Source organism: Chiloscyllium punctatum, chromosome 41, assembly GCF_047496795.1.
Source record: "Chiloscyllium punctatum isolate Juve2018m chromosome 41, sChiPun1.3, whole genome shotgun sequence".
Taxonomy (NCBI): domain Eukaryota; kingdom Metazoa; phylum Chordata; class Chondrichthyes; order Orectolobiformes; family Hemiscylliidae; genus Chiloscyllium; species Chiloscyllium punctatum.
In genome coordinates this window covers 8926310-8946564 of record NC_092779.1, presented here as the reverse complement: position 1 = coordinate 8946564, position 20255 = coordinate 8926310, and the positions used below count along the sequence as shown (strand labels likewise).

At 42.8% G+C, this 20255-nt stretch overlaps 1 protein-coding gene across 6 annotated transcripts in view; it reads right to left on the bottom strand.

Annotated features, from left to right (window-relative positions):
* Positions 1-1368: 1368 nt before the first annotated feature.
* The window catches only part of LOC140464828 (cadherin-6-like), a 217175-nt gene continuing 198288 nt past the window's right edge, over positions 1369-20255 (bottom strand). For all 6 annotated transcript variants that reach the window (XM_072560325.1, XM_072560323.1, XM_072560328.1 and 3 more), the window contains one exon: positions 1369-7764. In XM_072560325.1, coding sequence (XP_072416426.1) covers positions 7274-7764 — 491 coding nt within the window. In that variant the 3' untranslated portion in view covers positions 1369-7273. The remainder of the gene's footprint in view (positions 7765-20255) is intronic.

The window sequence follows — 20255 nt, the reverse complement described above, 5'->3', positions numbered from 1 at the left end:
GGGAGTTTTACCCCTTGCACACGGGCGAAGCGCGTACAATATGATGGCAAGGTCATCCTCTCTTGACTTGCCCCACAGTGGGTGGCCATCAGGGAAGGGTTCCTGCCACTGAGAACTACCTCATTCCTGTTCACAGTCTCATTCCTGATGAAGGACTTTTGCCCGAAACATCGACTCCCCTGCTCCTCAGATGCTGCCTGACTGGCTGTGCTTTTCCAGCACCACACTCTTGACTCTATCTCCAGCATCTGCAGTCCTCACTTTCGCCTCTGAGAACTACCAGCCAACCAAATGGTTGCAGCTCTCTTGCCTCACTGGGAATGGTGGCCACTGCTCAAACTGCAAGAAGCCCCGATTGGGTGGGTGGAGGGGTAAGCAAGAGTGACTGTAAGTTCAGTCTTGTTGTAACTGTCAAGAGAACATGAAGGACCTACATGAAGGGAAATGTTGGGGGCATTGGGAAGGAGAGGAAGGAAGTGGTGACTTTTGGAAAGGAGGCACCAACTACACTCCTCCCCCCCCCCCCCCCGCCCCACCCCATTCACTTGTCCAATTGGAGGACTTGGGCTCATTGGGTGACACTGGCTTCAAGCAGGACCTGCAGGCAACCCTTAAGTGGCAATTAATTGACCCACAGGCCACCCAATACCTCAACTGTCATCTGATAAAATCACAACGATGTTGCTAGGGTTGGAAGATTTGAGCCATAGGGAGATGCTAAATAGGTTTGGGCTATTTTCCCTGGTGAATCAGAGGGTGAGAGGTGAACTTATGGAGGTTTATAAAATCATGAGGAGCATGGATAGGGCAAATAAACAAAGTCTTTTCCCTAGGATGGGGGAATCCAGAACTAGAAGGCATAAGTTTAGGGTGAGAGGGGAAAGATATAAAAGGGACCTAAGAGGGAACTTTTTCACGCAGAGGGTGGTTCCTGTATGGAATGGGCTGACAGAGGAAGTGGTGGAGGATGGTACAATTGCAACATTTAAAAGGCATTTGGATAGGTGTATAAGTAGGAAGGGTTTAAGAGGGATATGGGCCAAGTGCTGGCAAATGGGACTGGATTAAATTAGGTTAACTGGTTGGCATGGACGAGTTGGAGCAAAGGATCTGTTTCCATGCTGTACATCTGTATGATTCCATGACTTGGGGGCAACAGGGGGCAGTGAGTGGTAACTGGGAATTGTGTTTCTGGTTGATTGACAGGCCCCTCTAACCACTTTCGCCAACCCATCTCTCGGGAGCTGTAAAATCTTGGCCCATTTGTGTCCTAAGTCCCTAACGTGTATATGGCTTTGTTCGTTGGTGGATTTTTCATAAAAGTGAGAATGAGGTTTCAAAAAAAAACTACAGAGAATGGAAACTGAATCCATACATAAAAACATTTTATTGAATAGTATCATATAAATAATTTTGGTACAAAATGTTACTTAGCAAAAAAAAGACTCCGATTTCTTTTCAGTTGCTGGACAAACTGGATGCTGCTAACAATGACTATTCTTTGCAAATCTCAAACCAGGAAAAACAATTGTCAATCAGAAACATAAGCAAAGATCCTGTATTGACATCAGCAATTTTCAGTTTTACAAACTGGCCCCAGTCCGATTAAAGTATTTCCACACGGATGGAAAATTTTAATAGCCACAGAACTATTTCGACAGCAGGTCATAATTTCAAAGTATCTGACTGGGGCTATGGTACAACCTGGGAGCTTTTAGCCTAAAGATAAAACATGATTTCGGATAAGTATACAAAAAAACTCAGTATGGGAGGAAGTGGTGTTCCAGGTGAGAAGTCCACATGATTTGACTCCCTTATACATCTTTCCTCGCCACTTGGTTTCCCTCATCCATGTTTACACAATTGCCAGCAGACCATTTTACCGTCACAGTCCTTCATTACCAGACCCTCCTATCAAGCCAATAAGAGTACAGGGATTAGTGCAGCTCAGTCCAAACTGGTGTCTCTGAACAGAGTAACTTCAGAATTAGTCAATGGCAGCTGATTTCATCCCCTTATTCCCACCATCCCCTCAACCAATAGTTCAATGGTGGCCAATTATATCACTCCCAGTTTGTATGGAGATTTCCGATACATGTTCTCTCTAGATTACCGAGCAATGTGGATTACTGACAAATATAACCTAGGGGGAAGAATTTAAAAAAGAATACAGCAATACTTGGAAATGAACATACTGGTCTTACTGGAGCTCCATGTAGAAATATACAAGGCAAGTTGGACCATTATGTGTCATTCACCAGTTATACTGGTTTCTCCTTTAGGGAAATGGAAGCATACAAGTAAGAACCTGGATGCAGCCATTGCCCCTGCATTCGCCTGTCATGTAGCTAATTACATCAGCTGTAGATCAATTCTGTGGGTGCAACCCTTCCTTGAACCAGTCATCCAAAAAGCTACAAGGTTCTGCTAAGTGACAAATACAGAAATTGATTCTTTCTTCCTCTGTAAGGATTTAAATCACTGCTTTCGTACTGTTTACTTTTTTGTACTGGATTAGATTGTGATTTTCAACTGAACGAACTTCAAACACTCAGTGCCCAAATGACTCAAACAAGTCTTTCCTAGTTTCATTACACAAACATTAATTAGTCTTAAGATTGTCTAGGTTAACCCTAACTGGATAATTAGCCCAGTTCTGAATTCTGAAATAATGCAAAGCTTACAGAATTGCTATTCTATACATGACTGAAATAGAACCAAGGGAAACAGAATATATTTTATTCTCAACTTGTTCAGTTGCAATTTTCAAACATGTGCAAGAAATGTAACCATTATGTAATCCAAATTCAAATAGTTTTAGATTAATTTGGCAAAAGAAAATGCAAATATTGGAATGTTGGTGAAGTTCTGTTACAGTCCTCTTATTTGATCAAGATTCTCATGTATATGTGGGATATTTACAAAGTTTTAGCTTTAAGCTCTCAATCTGCTGTTGGCCTGATAACCTTTCATGCTGTTTCACAAGAGAGCCTCAGATGAGACTGGGTGCTGTTTGTGATCTTTCTTCAGTTAATAAGAGGTGGTGCAAACTGTTCCTTTCATTGAAATCCATATTCTGGTCAAGGCAATGTGTATATGCAATGGCAAGATATGAATAGTATAAAGATTGCTGCTGTTTGATACCACTCTATTAATGCTAACCCTCTCCATACTGAGATAGCTAGTATGGCTACTAGTTTTGATGGCTACTAGTTTCAAGGCTCCATTAATTCCTAACCAGGGCCACTTCCCGATGGTGACTGAATAAGAACTAGTCCATTTTAATTGAATGGAATTCCATGTTCTTGGGATTATTTACACAATTCCATCCATTTTCCCGGTACTGAATCTTCTCAGAATTATTGATTTATTATCGACATAGAATAATCCGGCTAAGACTTCCACACTTGCCTTCTGAACATTACTTGGCTTCAGGGAGGTTCAGCTGCATCAGTATTTAATGGATTATCTTTATACACCTCAGGGGACAACCCACAATTAAGCAAGTATCTAAAAATACATTTGGTCGGTATCCTGGTCTACTGATAGCTTTACTCAGCTATCTGTTAAAACGCTGCAATTAAACATTTAAGTTACTAAACTTCTTTGTTCATAAACTTGAAACTTGCTGAATTGATTTTTTTTCTTTTGGAACTCACCTCATATAGTTTTTCACTCAGCACAAGTTGATTTGTTAAAAAATTAAACCCAAGGGTATTAATCCTAAAGAATAGATAAACTGCAGCTTTGGAATAGCAAAGAACTGTCACAGGCCAAATAACCAAACAAAAGCCGAAAAAAAAAGTAGCAAATATTTACTCTTCTGATTGTTTTCATTGCAACAATTCTTGGGAAACGGTTGAGTAACTTTGATTTCTCATCTGAAAAAAGATGGGAAGCAACTCACTTCTCCCAACTCAGGTGTGACATATTAAATAAAAACCGAAAGAACTGCAGACGCCGTAAATCAGAAACAAAAGCAGAAATTGCTAGAAAAGCTCAGCAGGTCTGGCAACATCTGTAGAGAGAAATCAGAGTTAACTTTTGGGGTCGAGTGACCCTTCCTCATGTTCTTAGCCCAAGCATTGTGAAGACAAGAAAACAGGACTCTACTCAGCCTGGTTGAATCTGTGTCCTATTTACGAACAGGAAAAGTATGCAGAGATTTCATAAAATCTCCTTAACTTGTTTGCCCAAGAGAGGAGCTGGAGCTGGAGCTGTGAATGCACATAAACAAGCAAGAATTGTCAACTAATGGATTTTATTTTAATGTTTTTAAATTATCAGGTTGAGTATCTTTCCTCAGATACAGGTTGAAAGTTATTAATTCTTGAATAGCGATTGTTTATCTTCGCTCACATTCAGGTTACAAACTGCCTAATAACAGTCAAACGTCAGAAATCCCCATTATCCAATTCTCTGGTTACCATTAAAGGAGTATAATCTGATGCTGAATATCTTTAGCAAAAACAGGAAACTGCAGGGAATTTTGAAGTAAAAAAAAATTAATTTTGTTGTTTGATTTAGCATTTCCCTTTCATTCGAACAAATCCTCAATGGTCTGTGTCAGACTGAATTGAAGAATCTGGCAGTATAATTGCAAACGAGAAGTCCGATCTGACAGGTTTATAAGATTTATGCAGACAGGTTCTGCTGCATCATTAGGACCTGTTCACAGAAGTTCAGTGCCTTAAACGTAATTGTATGTTTATATTTTAGTTGGTGCAAAGATCATCAAATGGGTCAAGGGTAAGGAATAATAACAATAAGGTTGATCTAAATGAAAATAGTCTTTGAAATACGTTGAATATTCTTCCAGTGATTATCGCTGAGTATTGACAATGCCATTAAGTTTAACGGCTAAATTCAGAAAACATTAGAATGTTTCAGCTTCCTGTACTTCCATTGCATTTTGAATGAAATTTGCTGTTGTTTAATTCTATCCGGTCAGTGCTTACATTTCTAATAGAACCCATTCCGTTATCTGCACCAGCAGTTGAATTGCCCTGCCATGGGTTTCACTTGTACATCCCTCAGTAATGTGTAAGAAATTAAAATACAAAATGTGAGATCTTTAAAGACTTTATAGACAATAAGTGCAGGAGTAGGCCATTCTGCCCTTCGAGCCTGCACCACCATTCATTATGATCATGGCTGATCATCCTCAATCAGTATCCTGTTCCTGCCTTATCTCCATAAACCTTGATTCCACTATCCTTGAGAGCTCTATCCAACTCTTTCTTAAATGAATCCAGAGACTGGGCCTCCACTGCCCTCTGGGGCACAGCATTCCACACACCCACCACTCTCTGGGTGAAGAAGTTTCTCCTCATCTCTGTCCTAAATGGCTTACCCCTAATTTTTAAGCTGTGTCCTCTGGTTTGGGACTCACCCATCAGCGGTAACATGTTTCCTGCCTCCAGAGGTGTCCACTTCTTTAATAATCTTATACGTCTCAATCAGATTTTAATTAGAACAAGGCAATGCTTCCAGCCGCTGCATGGACATAGGTACAGATCTGGTGGCTCTCTCAGCCTTCCGCACCCCCCCCCCCCAAAAAAATCATACCAATTAAAAGTTACAAAAGATAACTTTATGAATTTGTACTCTTGACATGGATTATGGGCTGAGAATCCTAGCTTTCATCAGTATATTTTATCAGTCAAAACTAAAGTTGTCAACTTATCTCTTTGGAGTTAATTCTTCAAGGTGCACTGACAGGTCTAGATCCCAACAACTTTCTTCCAACAGTGAACAATGCACTGGATTTACATAAGTACCCAACTAGTACTTTTATTTAAAAAAAATACTGCTTGCAGCCTGGAGATAGCAGGTCAGATCAGACCTGATGTTTCTGATCTTAAAATTCTATAGACTGAAGACCTTGAACATATCTCTCTTATACAAGCTTTTGTGATACTGAAGTCGCGTATAATATCTCCCTCCCCACTCAGAATGTACTGTCAGGAAAATGGGTCAGCTGTGTGTCTGTGGGATGACTGTGTTTAATTGCCTCTGAGTGTATTGCATTCTGACAGTTCGTCGTGCTGAGGTGGTGTCACTCTGAACTGGAAAAGCTGAATCTGTGGAACATTTTCCTCAGTGTCACAGGCTGCAACATTATCCACAGCTCGCAGCAATCGGTGGTGAAAAATGTTTCTGGTGCTTCCTCGGGAATTCAAAGTTCTGAAGTGATTTTTAGCTTTGCAATGTTTCGGACAAGAAAATAAAAGAGGATGATCTGTCTTTACGGGAAGGTGTGCAGCTTTGAAAACTGCTGCAGTATCAAACTGTCAACAACACCAAGCAGATTAACTCTGTTTTCAGACGTACCTGTAGTGATTCACATCGACACTACATAATACAGCTCTGCATACAATATGTATGCATCTTTGTATACTGAATCTAAGTTACAGTACAGTACATTGTGAAAGAAACAGTTGACTCAACCACATGTTCAGCTCAAACATCTAATTCACTAATTTTACCAAAGGGATGTGCTGGCCAATAGTCGTTAGGGTCTAAGGCTGTAAATAAACCTGGAGTGAATCCAGCAAGTTTCTGAGTAGACCAAGGCTTGTTGTCCAGTGGCGTGAGTGTAAATCTCATAACCTTTCACCTCTTCAGCAAGCATATGTTGTTGTGATGCACATTATCACAAGCAGCTCAATGGACACCACTTGTTGCATGTATAACCACTCCTGCAAATACACGGTTCTCCTTTTCTTCAGCAAGCAGTTCCTATCCTGCATTCACATATCATGAGGACAGCAGCCCAAATGTGTCTTCAGCCTGAACCGTGCATCCGTTGTCTAATGTTTGGATCCAACTTAGATCTTCCATAAAACCATCAAACGTTTGCCTCAGGCCATTTTCAAGAACTTGCTCTACGCACATCCCTATTTTAACACATTTTCTATTCCTCTGTGCAGACAGTATTACCTGTGAAATATTTCTATATGAGAAACAGAATGAGCAACATAACCTGTGTCTCCACTAGTGCACCAGTGGTTAGTGTAGGTATATAATTACGGTTTAAATTCCCATAGACACTGAGTCGGGCTCTTGTGGGCACTCAATAAATGCAGGGTAAATGACACACATATCACACTGGTACCATTCTGAGACCATGAATATTATGGAATAAAGTCCAACAGTTCACAATAAATGTTTGCTTAGTGGGATAGGTTTTGAAAAATGGCCCCTTTGTGTTTACACAGCAACACTTTTTTTTGATAGCTGAATTTAAAGGGATGATTTGTTTGTTCCCTTGCTAAGAGTCTCTGTCACTGTCCTCTCCTCCGTACATGTCTGACAGTTTTTTGAACCGAGGTCCCCAGTCACTCAAGTAATCGTAATCCTGGTCTGTCTCTGTGGTAACTGATTCTAAGGAACTGAGAGACTCAGCAATGGACCCATTCCCCTCATAGGCATATGTCGCCAGTGAATCATAAGGAGGTGCTCCGGGGTCTGTGTCGTTCTCCTTTAACCTCTGGTTAATGAAATCTCTCACGTCGGTGTTATCTGGTATGGTTGGAGCTGGTCGCGGGAGAAGGAGGTTTTCTGGTTTAATGTCTCTGCGTAACTGGGTGTCTTCGATGACCTCTGGGTTTCTCAATGTGCTGATGTCAAAAGCCTGAGTATCCTCCTCACCACCTCCCTCATCATTGTAGCTGACAACGTTGTCCCGGATATCCTCTTTGGAAATAATGAGAGGCTCCTTCTTTCTCTGTTTCCTCATGGCAGCAAACAGCACTACAATAACTGAGAAAGGACAAGAATATAGTTTAAACCATCTGTTATACCCCAAAACTGAAAAAAAAGAGAGGACAGAGCATTGCTTAAGTAAATCCTCCTCTTTTGTTTACACAAAAGGACAAACTGTCCTCTTACTGTTTTTTACAAGTGACCCGACTCTTTTGTTTTATTGAAATAAAACAAAGAACTGTGATACTGGGGATCTGAAATGAAAGCAGAAACTCAGCATCTCTGGAGAGAGAAACAGGATTAACGTTTCAAGTCCAGCGATCCTTTACCAGAATTAAAAACCTATTTTATTGACTTCATTCCTCCTACAACACCTTCTTGAGGGCTGCATGGTGGCTCAGTGGTTAGCACTGCTGCCTCACAGTGCCAGGGACCTGGGTTCGATTCCACTCTCGGGCAATTGTCTGTGTGGAGTTTGCCCATTCTCCCTGTGGATTTCCTCCGGATGCTCCAGTTTTCTCCACAATCCAAAAATGTACAGGTTAGGTGGATTGCCCATAGTGTTTAGGCTTGGATATGTTAGATGCATTAATCAGGGGTAAATGTAAGGGAATGGATCTGGGTGGGTTACTCTTTGGAGGGTCAGTATGGACTTGTTGGGCCTAACGGCCTGTTCCCACACTGTAGGTATTCTATGATAAACCCAGAATCACTTCCATCTAGAAGGACAAGGATAGGAACACCATGCTCGGCAAGTTCACCTCCAATCCACTCACCATCCTGAGTTGGGAATGTATTATCATTCCTTCACTGTGTCTCTAATGGCATTGTGGGTGTAGCTACTGCAGCTTGCCACTATATCTGAAGGGATGATTGGAGATCAGCATAGCAAAAGCATTGAGCCCCATCACTGATGCCCACATCCCACGCTCAAGTGAAAACAAATAAAGTTATAGAGTCATAGAGATATACAGCACGGAAACAAACTCTTCGGTCCAACGCGTCCATGCTGACCAGATATCCTAAAATAATCTAGTCCCATTTGCCAGCATTTAGGCCCATATCCCTCTGAACCCTTCCTATTCATATACCCATCCAGATGCCTTTTAAATGTTGTAATTGTACCAGCCTCCACCACTTCCTCCGGCAGTTCATTCCATACACACACCACCCTCTGCGTGAGAAAGTTGGCCTTAGGTCCCTTTTAAATCTTTTCCCCTCACCTTAAACCTATGCCCTCTAGTTCTGGACTCCCCCACCCTAGGGAAAAGACCTTGCCCATTTATCCTATCCATGCCCCTCATGTTGAATCAAGATCCTTTTGAATCTCCTTCAAGGCTGGAGCTTTTTTTTTTGCAATCTCTTCCTAATTAACTCATGGCCAAGTGAATTTGCTACATTACAGGGTTTGGAGTTGCTGATACAAAACACAATTCAGTTTGGACAATTCACAGGCAGAAAATAATCAGAAAATTTACACCTCAATCCTAGTGACAGGCAGCCATTGTCAAAAGATTGCAATGACAAGAGAGTCATTAGTTCATATTACTGCTGCTCTGTGACTAAAGGGAACATGTTTAGATTCATATCCATTCCCTTTCCAGGATTTGATGATGCAACTGTAGCTGTTCACTGGGCAGTACAGGGGATAGTTTGTGATTGAAGTTGCTGCTCTTTGTGGATGAGGTATGGAACTGGGGAATGCAGATATGCTGATTACCTCTTCACAGGCAATGGGTTACCTGTTTAAAATGCCACAGGTTGAGTTTAGACATCTCCTAATTCCCTGTCGTGGCAATCTCTGAGCCCATAAAACGTAGCAATAGAAGTAGGCCATTCGGCCCATCGAGTCTGCTGTGACATTCAATAAGATCATGGCTGATCTGATAATCCTCAACTCCACTGTCCTGCCTTATCCCCAGAATGCTTGATCATCTTCCTGATTAAAAAAAACGTTATATTATCCCTCAAATGGCTCCATCACTAAACAAAAATGGGCTTTAGTCTTATGAACAGTGACTGATAAAGAACAATTCCAGTCTGAAAATACAATTGTGACAGTGTGTGTATCACGATAGTTAGACTTCCCAACAGAAACTACAGGTGAGTGTTTGGGACATTCCATTGGAGCTGTCAGAAAGTCTGATTGAAATTCCATTGTCGACGATCAGCAGGATATTCTGGGTCACTCACAGGTCACTGTTGAGCACACCAATTTCCAATCTTGTTAAAGACGATAGATCTCCCTCTCTTACCTATGCAACAACACTCACTAAACTTCAATTCATTGTATGTCAGACATTTTCACACATTTCAGAGACATGGTAAGGTATTATATTAATATCTGGGAAATCACTGACTTGAGAAAGCACACGAGATCTGAATATGTTTGTTTTAATATTGTGCTTTCACTGGGGAGCATCTCCCACTCAGAATGAATACTGGCATTTGCCAGAAGTTTCCATATGCCCTTGTTACTCCTCATGGGGAATGCAAAGTCAGAAAATAAATCAGAGAAAAAGCAAATAAACTCAATAATAGTGAGGCCTACAGATTTAAAATTATACCTAAATCATTTAAAGAATACGCTCTGAGCTGAGGTGGCTATACTCCAGAAAAGAAAGTGGTGTATTGGCAATGTTATAGAACATAGAACATAGAAAAATACAGCGCAGTACAGGCCCTTCGGCCCTCGATGTTGCGCCGATCGAAGCACAGCACTATTAATCTCATGATCCAAACTAATGTTTTGTTAAGGAGAGTTTGTAGCCAACAGTTGGTGCAATTTCAACTCAACTAACTAAACTAAAAAGTTAGTCATCAGCAATTATCAAACTATCATTGTTAGTTTAAAAGCCATTGGGTTTACCGAGAGAATTTTGCCCTCCTTACCTGGTCTGGCCTAGGTAAGCCTCCAAATGTGCAGAAGTCTGGTTGACTCATAACTGCCCTCTGAAATGGCCCAACAAGCCATTCAGTTCAAGGACAATTAGAAAAGCCCACATCACATGAACAGGAAAAGAAAGCTCCTTTAACTTTACGATTGCAATGCTGAGATGGGTATGCTGCAACACTTCAATGTAATTTAAAATCTGGGAGTTGTTGGTCTAATGCAGTAAAGTTGAGTATTTGGGCAGCAGCTAAGGTGTCTGTATAATGTAAAGTAATATTTTACAAATGTTACTGCAAAACCTTGGAGTAGAAATATAAGGCAGATTACTGAATGAATTGTACAACATGCATACGATCTGATGCCCTTGTGATAACCTGCTTTCTATATCCCAGTTTGAGCTGCATAAGTGACTTTATTAAAAATGCCTTCAGGGATGTTGCTCAGAGGGCATTTAAGAGTCAACCACATTGTTGTGGGTCTGGAGTCACATGCAAGCCAGACCAGGTAAGGGGTTGGCAGTTTCTTTCCCTAACAGAGGATAGTGAACTACATGGGCTTTCTTCACAACCAGCAATGGTTTCATCGCTAGCAATTGCATCTCAATTCTGGAGTTTTAATTAATTGAAGTTTCACCAGCTACTCTGCTGAAATTTCAACTCAGGTCCCCAGAATATCACATCAATCACGAGATTAACAGTCTAGTGATTATACCATCGCCTCCCTGTGGTACAACGTACTCACTACATCCTGTTCCAGAGTTGTGTTAACCCACCACAGATGTAGGAGAGATCATTTCAGAACAAATGGTGCTGCATGAATTTAAGGTTCATTTTGTTTTGACTGGAATTGGAGATGTAAGGACAGTGCTGGTGAGGATCAGGACACTTGAAGCCCCACCCGCCCCCCAAAACTCCGGCAAGCCATTCATCACTGTCAAATGGGGTGTGGGGAGGTGTAGCTGGTGCCCCACAACTCTCCAGCTCTTACTTCTGACTCCAAATAGCTGGATGTACAAACCAGTATCCATACCCTGGGAGTTCAGTTCCGTCGCTGTACAAAACTGAGTCGGGCAGGGGGATGTCAGATTCTGTTTGTGTGCCATGGGGAATGTCACATAGTTCAAGATGAGGATGGGGGGGGCATGGGGAGGAATGTCGCATAGTACACAATGGGGGCGGGGTGAACGGGGAATGTCACATAGTACACAACGGTGGAGGGGAGGGGAAATGGGAGGATGAGGCAGTATATCCCAATGAGTTAGCGGGACAAGGACTTAGAAGAGATGAGCAAGTTGTCAGCTCCCAAAATAGCAAACCAAAAGCAAGCTCAAATGCAATGCATTGTTCAGCATTTAGCCATCTACATCAGCACTCATTTAAACTGTGGTTGTAAAATGGCTAATACTGAACTGATGTCAGCTAAAGGGGAAGGTGGAGAGGGTACCTAATGAATGGTCAGTTTAAAGGAGTCTTCCATACCATCATTTAAATTTAAAATAATCCCCACCAAGTAAAAGGTACATTCTTGCTGTTCAGTCCAACTTTTAAATGTGAAAATTGCATGATTATGTTCTGATGTCCTACACTTCTTACAAACTTAATATCCATGTATCATTCAGAAGTCAATTTATTTCACATTCCCTCCTTTGAGATGTTCTACATTAGTTTTTCTTTAATTTATTTTCTCTCTGCCTTTTTCAGACTGTCGCTCTTATTCCTTTCCTGTCTCTGTTTCTCCATCATTAGTTTAGTCCTTTTGTTCCTTCAGCTTGACCTGCCTTCCCATTGGAGCTCCACAGCTTCTAAAAGGGTTTGACAGAGTCAACACTGAGACGATGGTTTCCACTGGCTGGGACATCTAGAACACAGCGCACAATCTCAGGATAAGGGGCCAATTATTTAAAATTGAGATGAAGGTTTGTGAATCTTTCGAATTCTCTCCTCCAGAGGGTTGTGGATGCTTCATTGATGAAATACATTAAAGGCTGGGATAGACAGACTTCGGGCCTCTCTGGAAGTTGAGAGATTTTGGAAGCAAATGGAAAAATAGAGGTGAAACCCTAAGTCAGTTGTGATCATATTGAATGATGGAATAGGCTTGATGGGCCGAATGTTCTACTCCTATTCCACTTACGCTAATGTTAAAATGCTGATTGGAGAGTGTGATTTTTTATTCTTCTCAAGCTAAGCAAGAGGTTTAGCAAATTCTTTCTCTAAGGAGTAATGAATTACTCCACTCAATCTGGTATCTGTTCATTGCTCTGTAAAGGAAGAATTCTTGAGACTGCCAGGGTTGGAGGGTTTCAGCGAGAGGGAGAGGCTGAATAGGCTGGGACTATTTTCGCTGGAGCATCAGAGGCTGAGAGGGTGACCTTATAGAGGTTTATAAAATCATGAGGGGCATAGATAGGGTGAATAGATGGGGGTCTTTTCCCCAAGGTAGGGGAGTCCAAAACTGTAGGGCATAGATTTAGGGTGAGAGGGGAGAGATATAAAATAGATATGAGACCTAAGGGACATTTTTTTCACGCAGAGGGTGGTGCATGTATCGAATGGGCTGCTATAGGAAGTGGTGGAGGCTGGTACAATTACAACATTTAAAAGACATCTGGATGGGTATATGAATAGGAAGGGTTTAGAGGGAAATGGGTCAAATGCTTGCAAATGGGTCTCAATTTATATAGGATATCTGGTCGGCATGGACAGGTTGGACTGACAGGTCTCTTTCTGTGCTGTATATCTCTATGACTCTATGACTGTAAATGCAATGGGAGATTGTGCACAGGATCTAATTTCTCAGTGAGGTCAGGTGTTACTCAGCAGTGTATTTAAGCCCAGTGCTGGTACCCATTATACTTACTCTGGCTACAGCAATATGCATCATTTCAGACCAGAAATCCTATTTTTTCATTTCAATTTATATTCTCCATCCAAATAGAGAGGTTTTATTTTAGCTCGTTCACGTCATGAAATTATTGCACCTCACCTTGGGGAACAGAATCCAAATGTAATTATCTCTGGATTTGCATATCAACAACTTCAATGAGCCTGCACCATGTACAACTCAGTTTGAAGTGCCCCATTTCACCTGCTTTAATTATGTTTTGTTTTTAACAGCTGGAATTTTAAACCCTCAGATATCTATAATCTCATCTGGCAGCTTCTGTCTTTGCCGAAGACCTTTGAAAAAGTGCCTCCAATTTTGCGAGCGATCATGCCGATAACAAGCAACGGCTGTGATCAGTCCCATTGTGGAACACCGGACAGATGTTGAACAAAGACTAATTCCGGATAAAAGAGTCCCAAGGTGTCACAGGGAATGTATCCAGTGGCCCTGTGAGCTGTTGGTGAGTGAACCATTCATTACACAGGCCAACTGAAAACACTGAGCTGAAATTGGCTGTGTCATTCTCACCAGTTTTGTGCAGGGTTTCATTCTTTGATTTGATTTGATTTGATTTATTATTGTCACATGTGCCTAGGTACATTGAAAAGTCTTGTTTTGCGTGCAGTACATGCAGACCATACAATACAAAGTGCATTGGGTAATAGGAGGGAGGAAGTAGCAGATGCGGCAGAGACGAAGGAATTGGGAATATGGGATGGCGTTTTTACAGGGGGCAGGGTGGGAGGAGGTTGCGGCGGAGACGAAGGAATTGGGAATATGGGATGCAACACATTATCAGCATTTGATAATAGAACAGAGTGAGGAATACAACATTACGGCCCCTAGTGAGCTTCTTCAGATATTATCTAAATAACCAGTTCAGTGACGTGGTTGGGATTAAAACCTTGCCCTCTTGGGTCAGAATTAGGGACATTACCACGGAACCACAAAAGCCGTCTTGTGAGTTTTCTCACATTACGTTCCCAAGCATGCCTCATTATCTATGCACCATGCTGCAAGGGTAACCTGCTCATCTTGTTCTCCTACTTGCCATTGGTGAACAGACTGGCCACTTCTGGGACATCCCAGGATTTCTAGCACTGGTGCCATCTTTAAAGGTCAGACGATCACCCGTTCAAGTGCTGACCCTGCATGACTCCTGTCAATCACCCCAGACATGGTCAGACAGAATGATTTAGCACCAGCATGGCAGAGAGACACCGGGGGGGTCATGGTGGATGGGAGAGAGGAATTTGTGCATTTGTAGTTCAGGGAGCTTGTCCTGAGATGTTGGCACCTATGGACCAAGATAGAGGTCTGGAGGAACAACTGGTGAGTTCGAGATGACCCTCACTTTCATGTCAGGAATTGTCACCATCTAGTTTCTGTCTGCCGAGAATGGGAAATGCATATTCAAGAGATGAGATAACATCACGATGAGGACATTAATGCATATTAATACATGCATCATCAGTCCATCTTTGATAAGGTGTTGGTGCTCTGTCCCATCTGGTATTTACATCTCTGTTTGTTGGTACTTCCGGTTCTGTATCTGAGTGGATTGTTTACGGGGTCCAGTTCAGAAATCTTTATTCATGAACTCATCCAGATTCCTCCCATCCCTCAGGAGAGCAGGCTTTGGACCAGTGAGGATGTAGGCCATCCCTTGCTGAGTGTGAATCAGTCAGAGAGTCATACAGCACAGAAACAGACCCTTTGGTCCATGCTGAATATAATCCCAAACCACACTAGTCCCACCTGCCTGCTCCTGGCCACGATCCCTCCAAATCTTTCCTATTCATGAATCCATCCATATATCTTTTAAACATTGTAACAGGACCCACATCCACCACTTCCTCAGGAAGTTCATTCCACACGCAAACAATCCTCTGTGGAAAAGATATATCCCTCAAGTTGTTTTTAAATCTCACCTTAAAAATGTACCCCCAGTCTTGAAACTCCCCATCTTAGCGAAAAGACAACTGCCATCAATTCCAACTATATCTCTTAATATTTTATGAACTTCTATCAGGTCACTTCTCAAACTCCTATGCTCCAGTGACAAAAGTCCCAGCCAATCCAGCCTTTCCTTATAACCTTCCATACCAAGCAACAACCTGGTCAATCTCTTCTGAACCCTCTCCTGCTTGATAATATCCTTCCTATATCTGGGTGACCAGGACTGGACACAGTATTCCAGAAGAGGCCTCACAATTGTCCTGTACAATCTCAACATGACTTCCCAACTCCTATACTCAAAGCACTGAGCAATGAAGGCAAGTGTGCCAAATGCCTTTTTAACCACCCTATCTACCTGTGACACATTTTAAAGAATTGTGTACCTCTCTCTGTTCTACAACACTACACAAGGCCCTACCATTAATTGAATAAGCTCTACCCTTATTTGTTATACCAAAATGCAAAACCTTGCATTTATCCAGGCTGACCTCCATCTATCATTTTTCAGCCCACTGCCGATACGGCGAATTTGGAAGTTCTTGCATTCACTGATCCATGATGCAGTTGGGATTCCACAATGCAGTCAAGTTGAGTAGCTAGATCTGGTTTGGAAACTGATTTATTAGGAGTATAAGAGTGTGGTAGTGATGAGAATATAACAGCTTGACAAGAAAACACATCACATTGGGCTGGTGGCTGGGGCAGGCAGAAACAAAAGGCGAAAAGTGGAATCCTGAGAGAGGCTGTTATCACCAGGAGGAATTTGGAGCAGGTGGTGAAGACAAAAGTCTAATTGAATATAAACAGAAATGAGAGGAGCTGATTAGTTCAATATGGTTCAAAATAAGACCAACAGCATAGTGCAAGTTCTGTTTGCGCTGAATTGTCCTAACAACAGTCAGGGATAGGTTCACAATCAGCATTACTGAGATTATTCAATTCAAGCTCCACCAGCTGCCCATGTGGCGTTTGAACTTCTGTCCCTCCAGGGTAGTAACCTGGGTCTCCACATTACTAGGTACTGCCTCAGCTTAATCATAAGGATCGACAAGTTAAAGCAGGAGTGTACTGAGCCAATCAGCCTCTCAAGTTTGGGGCATCATCGTCTTCATAGAATCATCACAGAATCCCTACAGTGTGGAAACAGGCCCTTCAGCCCAACAAGACCACACCGAATCTCCAAAGAGTATCCCATCCAGACCCATTTCCCTATTACTCTACAAATGCAGAGGGTGGTACATGTATGGAATGAGTTGCCTGAGGACGTGTTGGAGGCTGGTACAATTGCAACATTTAAAAGGCATTTGGATGAGTATATGAGTAGGAAGGGTTTGGAAGGATATGGGCTGGGTGCTGGCAGGTGGGACTAGATTGAGTTGGGATATCTAGTCGGCATGGATGGGTCGGACCAAAGGGTCTGGTTCCGTGCTGTATATCTCTATGACTCTATTTAACCCACTCCAAATGCATCTAACCTATACTTCCCTGAACACTATGGGTAATTTAATGTGGTCAATTCACCTACCCTGCACATCCTTGGACTGTGGGAGGAAACTGGAGCACCCGGAGAAAACTCACACAAACACGGGGAGAATGTGCAAACTCCACACAGACAGTCACCCAAGGCTGGAATCAAACCTGGGTCCCTGGTGCTGTGAGGCAGCAGTGCTAACCACTGAGCCACCGTGCCACCCGTCTTGTGGGAAGGATGAGGACCGTGGGCAGGAGCATCTGTTAAATGGCTATGGCACTTCAACACTACTAAAGTTGCATGTGATATGTGCCACTTTTTTGATTACATTTTAATTAAATACCCCCAAGCATTCAAATTCTTCTTTTCTTTTGGTTAGAGTTGTCTTCAAGCGATCACAAGGTAGAGGGAGCAGATTGCACCTACACTGCATGTTTATAAACCCACAATGTTTATTATACTGTTCAAAACAAAGGAAGTGAAAACCAGGCTGCCTCTATATTAGACAGTGATTTGTCTGTATCAGACAAAGTGAGTGGACAAAAGACAGGGAGGCAAGAATAAGAAATTCTTAGTACTGCAGGAGTTGGAATAGTGAGAAGGAAGATATGGAATAAAGTTTGGAAAAGTCCAAGGAAGAGGAGAGACAGCCATCAATCATTGTGGTCCACATGTGAATCACCAGTAAAGGAACGGGCAGGTACGGACGATGTCAGAAGGGGTGTTTTTGACAACTACAAGGCAAGATTGGAAGCAGGTTTATGAGGGTGGTAAGGAGAGGATTACTACTTGGCTGGAAATCTGATACTTTCACCTTAACACCTCCTGCCCTACCCTCAGCTCAAACACCTCCTGCCCCACCTTCACCTCAACCACCGCCTGCCCTACCCTCACCTCAAACACCTCCTGCCCTACCCTCACCTCAACCACCTCCTGCTTCATTCACCCTCAAACACCTTCTGTCCCGGTCTCATCCTGAAACAGACTTAAAGAAAGAGAAAGGCAGTAGGAATACACCCCAATGCGATGGCTTCCAAATGAATTAAGGTCGTAACATTTTTTAGTGAATCATGCAAATAAAGCCTTTGCAATAAGAATTTATAAACAGGGAATGGGTTTCTGAGGAACTGTCATGAATGGAGAGCATTTGCTGATCTTCACCTTCCAAGGCAGTCTCTGGGGATCAAGAATGACCTCCTTCCCCTCTGGAGTTGTAGGTCCTCAGGTGACTGTCCCATCTCCCCTCAAACACCACCTACCCTACCCTCATCTCAAACACCTCCTGCCCCACCTTCACCCCAAACACCTCCTGCCCCACCCTCACTTCAAACACCTCCTGCCCCATCCCCTTCAAACACCTCCTGCCCCATCCCCCCCCCAAACACCTCCTGCCTTACCCTCACTTCAAACACCTCCTGCCCCATCCCCTTCAAACACCTCCTGCCCCATCCCCTTCAAACACCTCCTGCCCCATCCCCCCCCCAAACACCTCCTGCCTTACCCTCAGCTCAAACTTCGCCTGCCCCACATTCGGCAGGGTGTGTGGTTCCGGCATGGCTCCGTTTAGTCACCCGATTCATCTGTTTCAGGATGAGACCTACCAGATCACCTGCCAGGTATATCACACCACATCATCCCATAATCCAGCCCCAAGCACAAGCACCTGACACAACCTGTTTTGGGAAATGAAGCATGGGAAGGGGAATAAATGAAGTGGAGGACAACGCAATAGGAAGGACACATCTCGATGCAAGTCTACGTTTCATCGCCTGCCACATAGAGGGGGTTTATTATGCTACAGGCCACTCTTCAAGTAAACTTTAATGTGAGGGCAAAGGCTTTTGCAACACCCTATGAGCTCACCTTGTAGCTGCTGCAAACTATGTATGAATGGCAATATGCACTTCTATAGTGTCTTTAAAATAATAGCAAGCTCCCAGGTGCTTGACAGCAAGTCAAGCAAAATTATTATCAATTATTATCAAAATTATTATAAATCCAACTCCAGGTCACATGTGGAAGTATTAGGTCAGTGTCCAAATGTGTGGTTAAAGAGAAAGGTCTTAGGGCACGACTTTAAGAATGACAGGGAGGTAGAGACAGAGAGGTTAAGGTGAGGCTTCCAGACTTAGAAGCACCTTGGAGACAGGACCACTAATGGTGGAGCAATTAAAATGGGAAAGAGGATCTCAAAGATTCTGGATGGCTGCAGGTGGCTGCTCAAACAGGCAGGGATAAGGCCACAAAAGGATTTATAAACAAAGATCAGAATTTTTACATCGGGGTCTTGCTGGATCAGGTGTTGGTATATAGAGTCATAGTGATGTACAGCCTGGAAACAGACCCTTTGGTCCAACCCGTCCATGCTGACCAGATATCCCAACCCAATCTAGCCCCACCTGCCAGCACCCGGCCCATATTCCTCCAAACCCTTCCTATTCATATACCCATCCAAATGCCCCTTAAATGTTGCAATTGTACTAGCCACCACCACATCCTCTGGTAGCTCATTCCATACATGCACCACCCTCTGCGTGAAAAAGTTTCCCCTTAGGTCTCTTTTATATCTTTCCCCTCTCCCCCTAAACCTATGCCCTCTAATTTGCTCATTTGCTTATGCAATTGAAGCCCTTACCCCAGGGAAAATACTTTGTCTATTTATCCTATCCATGCCCCTCGTAATTTTGTAAACCTCTATAAGGTCACCCCTCAGCCTCCGACACTCCAGGGAAAACAGCCCCAGCCTCAACCCCTCCCTGTAGCTCAAATCTTCCAACCCTGGCAACATCCTTGTAAATCTTTTCTGAACCCTTTCAAGTTTCACAACATCTTTCCAATAGGAAGGAGACCAGAATTGCACGCAATATTCCAACAGTGGCCTAACCAATGTCCTGTACAGCCGCAATATGACCTTCCAACTCCTGTACTCAATACTCTGACTAATAAAGGAAAGCATACCAAACACCTTCTTCACTATCCTATCTACCTGCGACTCCACTTTCAAGGAGCTACAAACCTGCACTAGGTCAGCAAACACAGGCTGATGTGTAAATGGGATTGTACACCAGTGTAGCCCCAACATTACTCTGGTCGTGATCAATGTCAAAACACTACCGAGTGAGTGTGATCTTCACAACTGTCGGCAGAAAGCAGAGAGAAAACAATTTCAGAACAGCAGGAATAATATTCGCTGGTGACTGCCATCTTTGGGACCTTGACAGTGACAGCAGTCTGTTACAGCTAATTGTGACAAAACTGGAAGGTCATTTTGAACGAGCAGCAATGGGAACACACTCTCTCACAATTGAACACACTCTCACCATGGGAACACACTTTCTC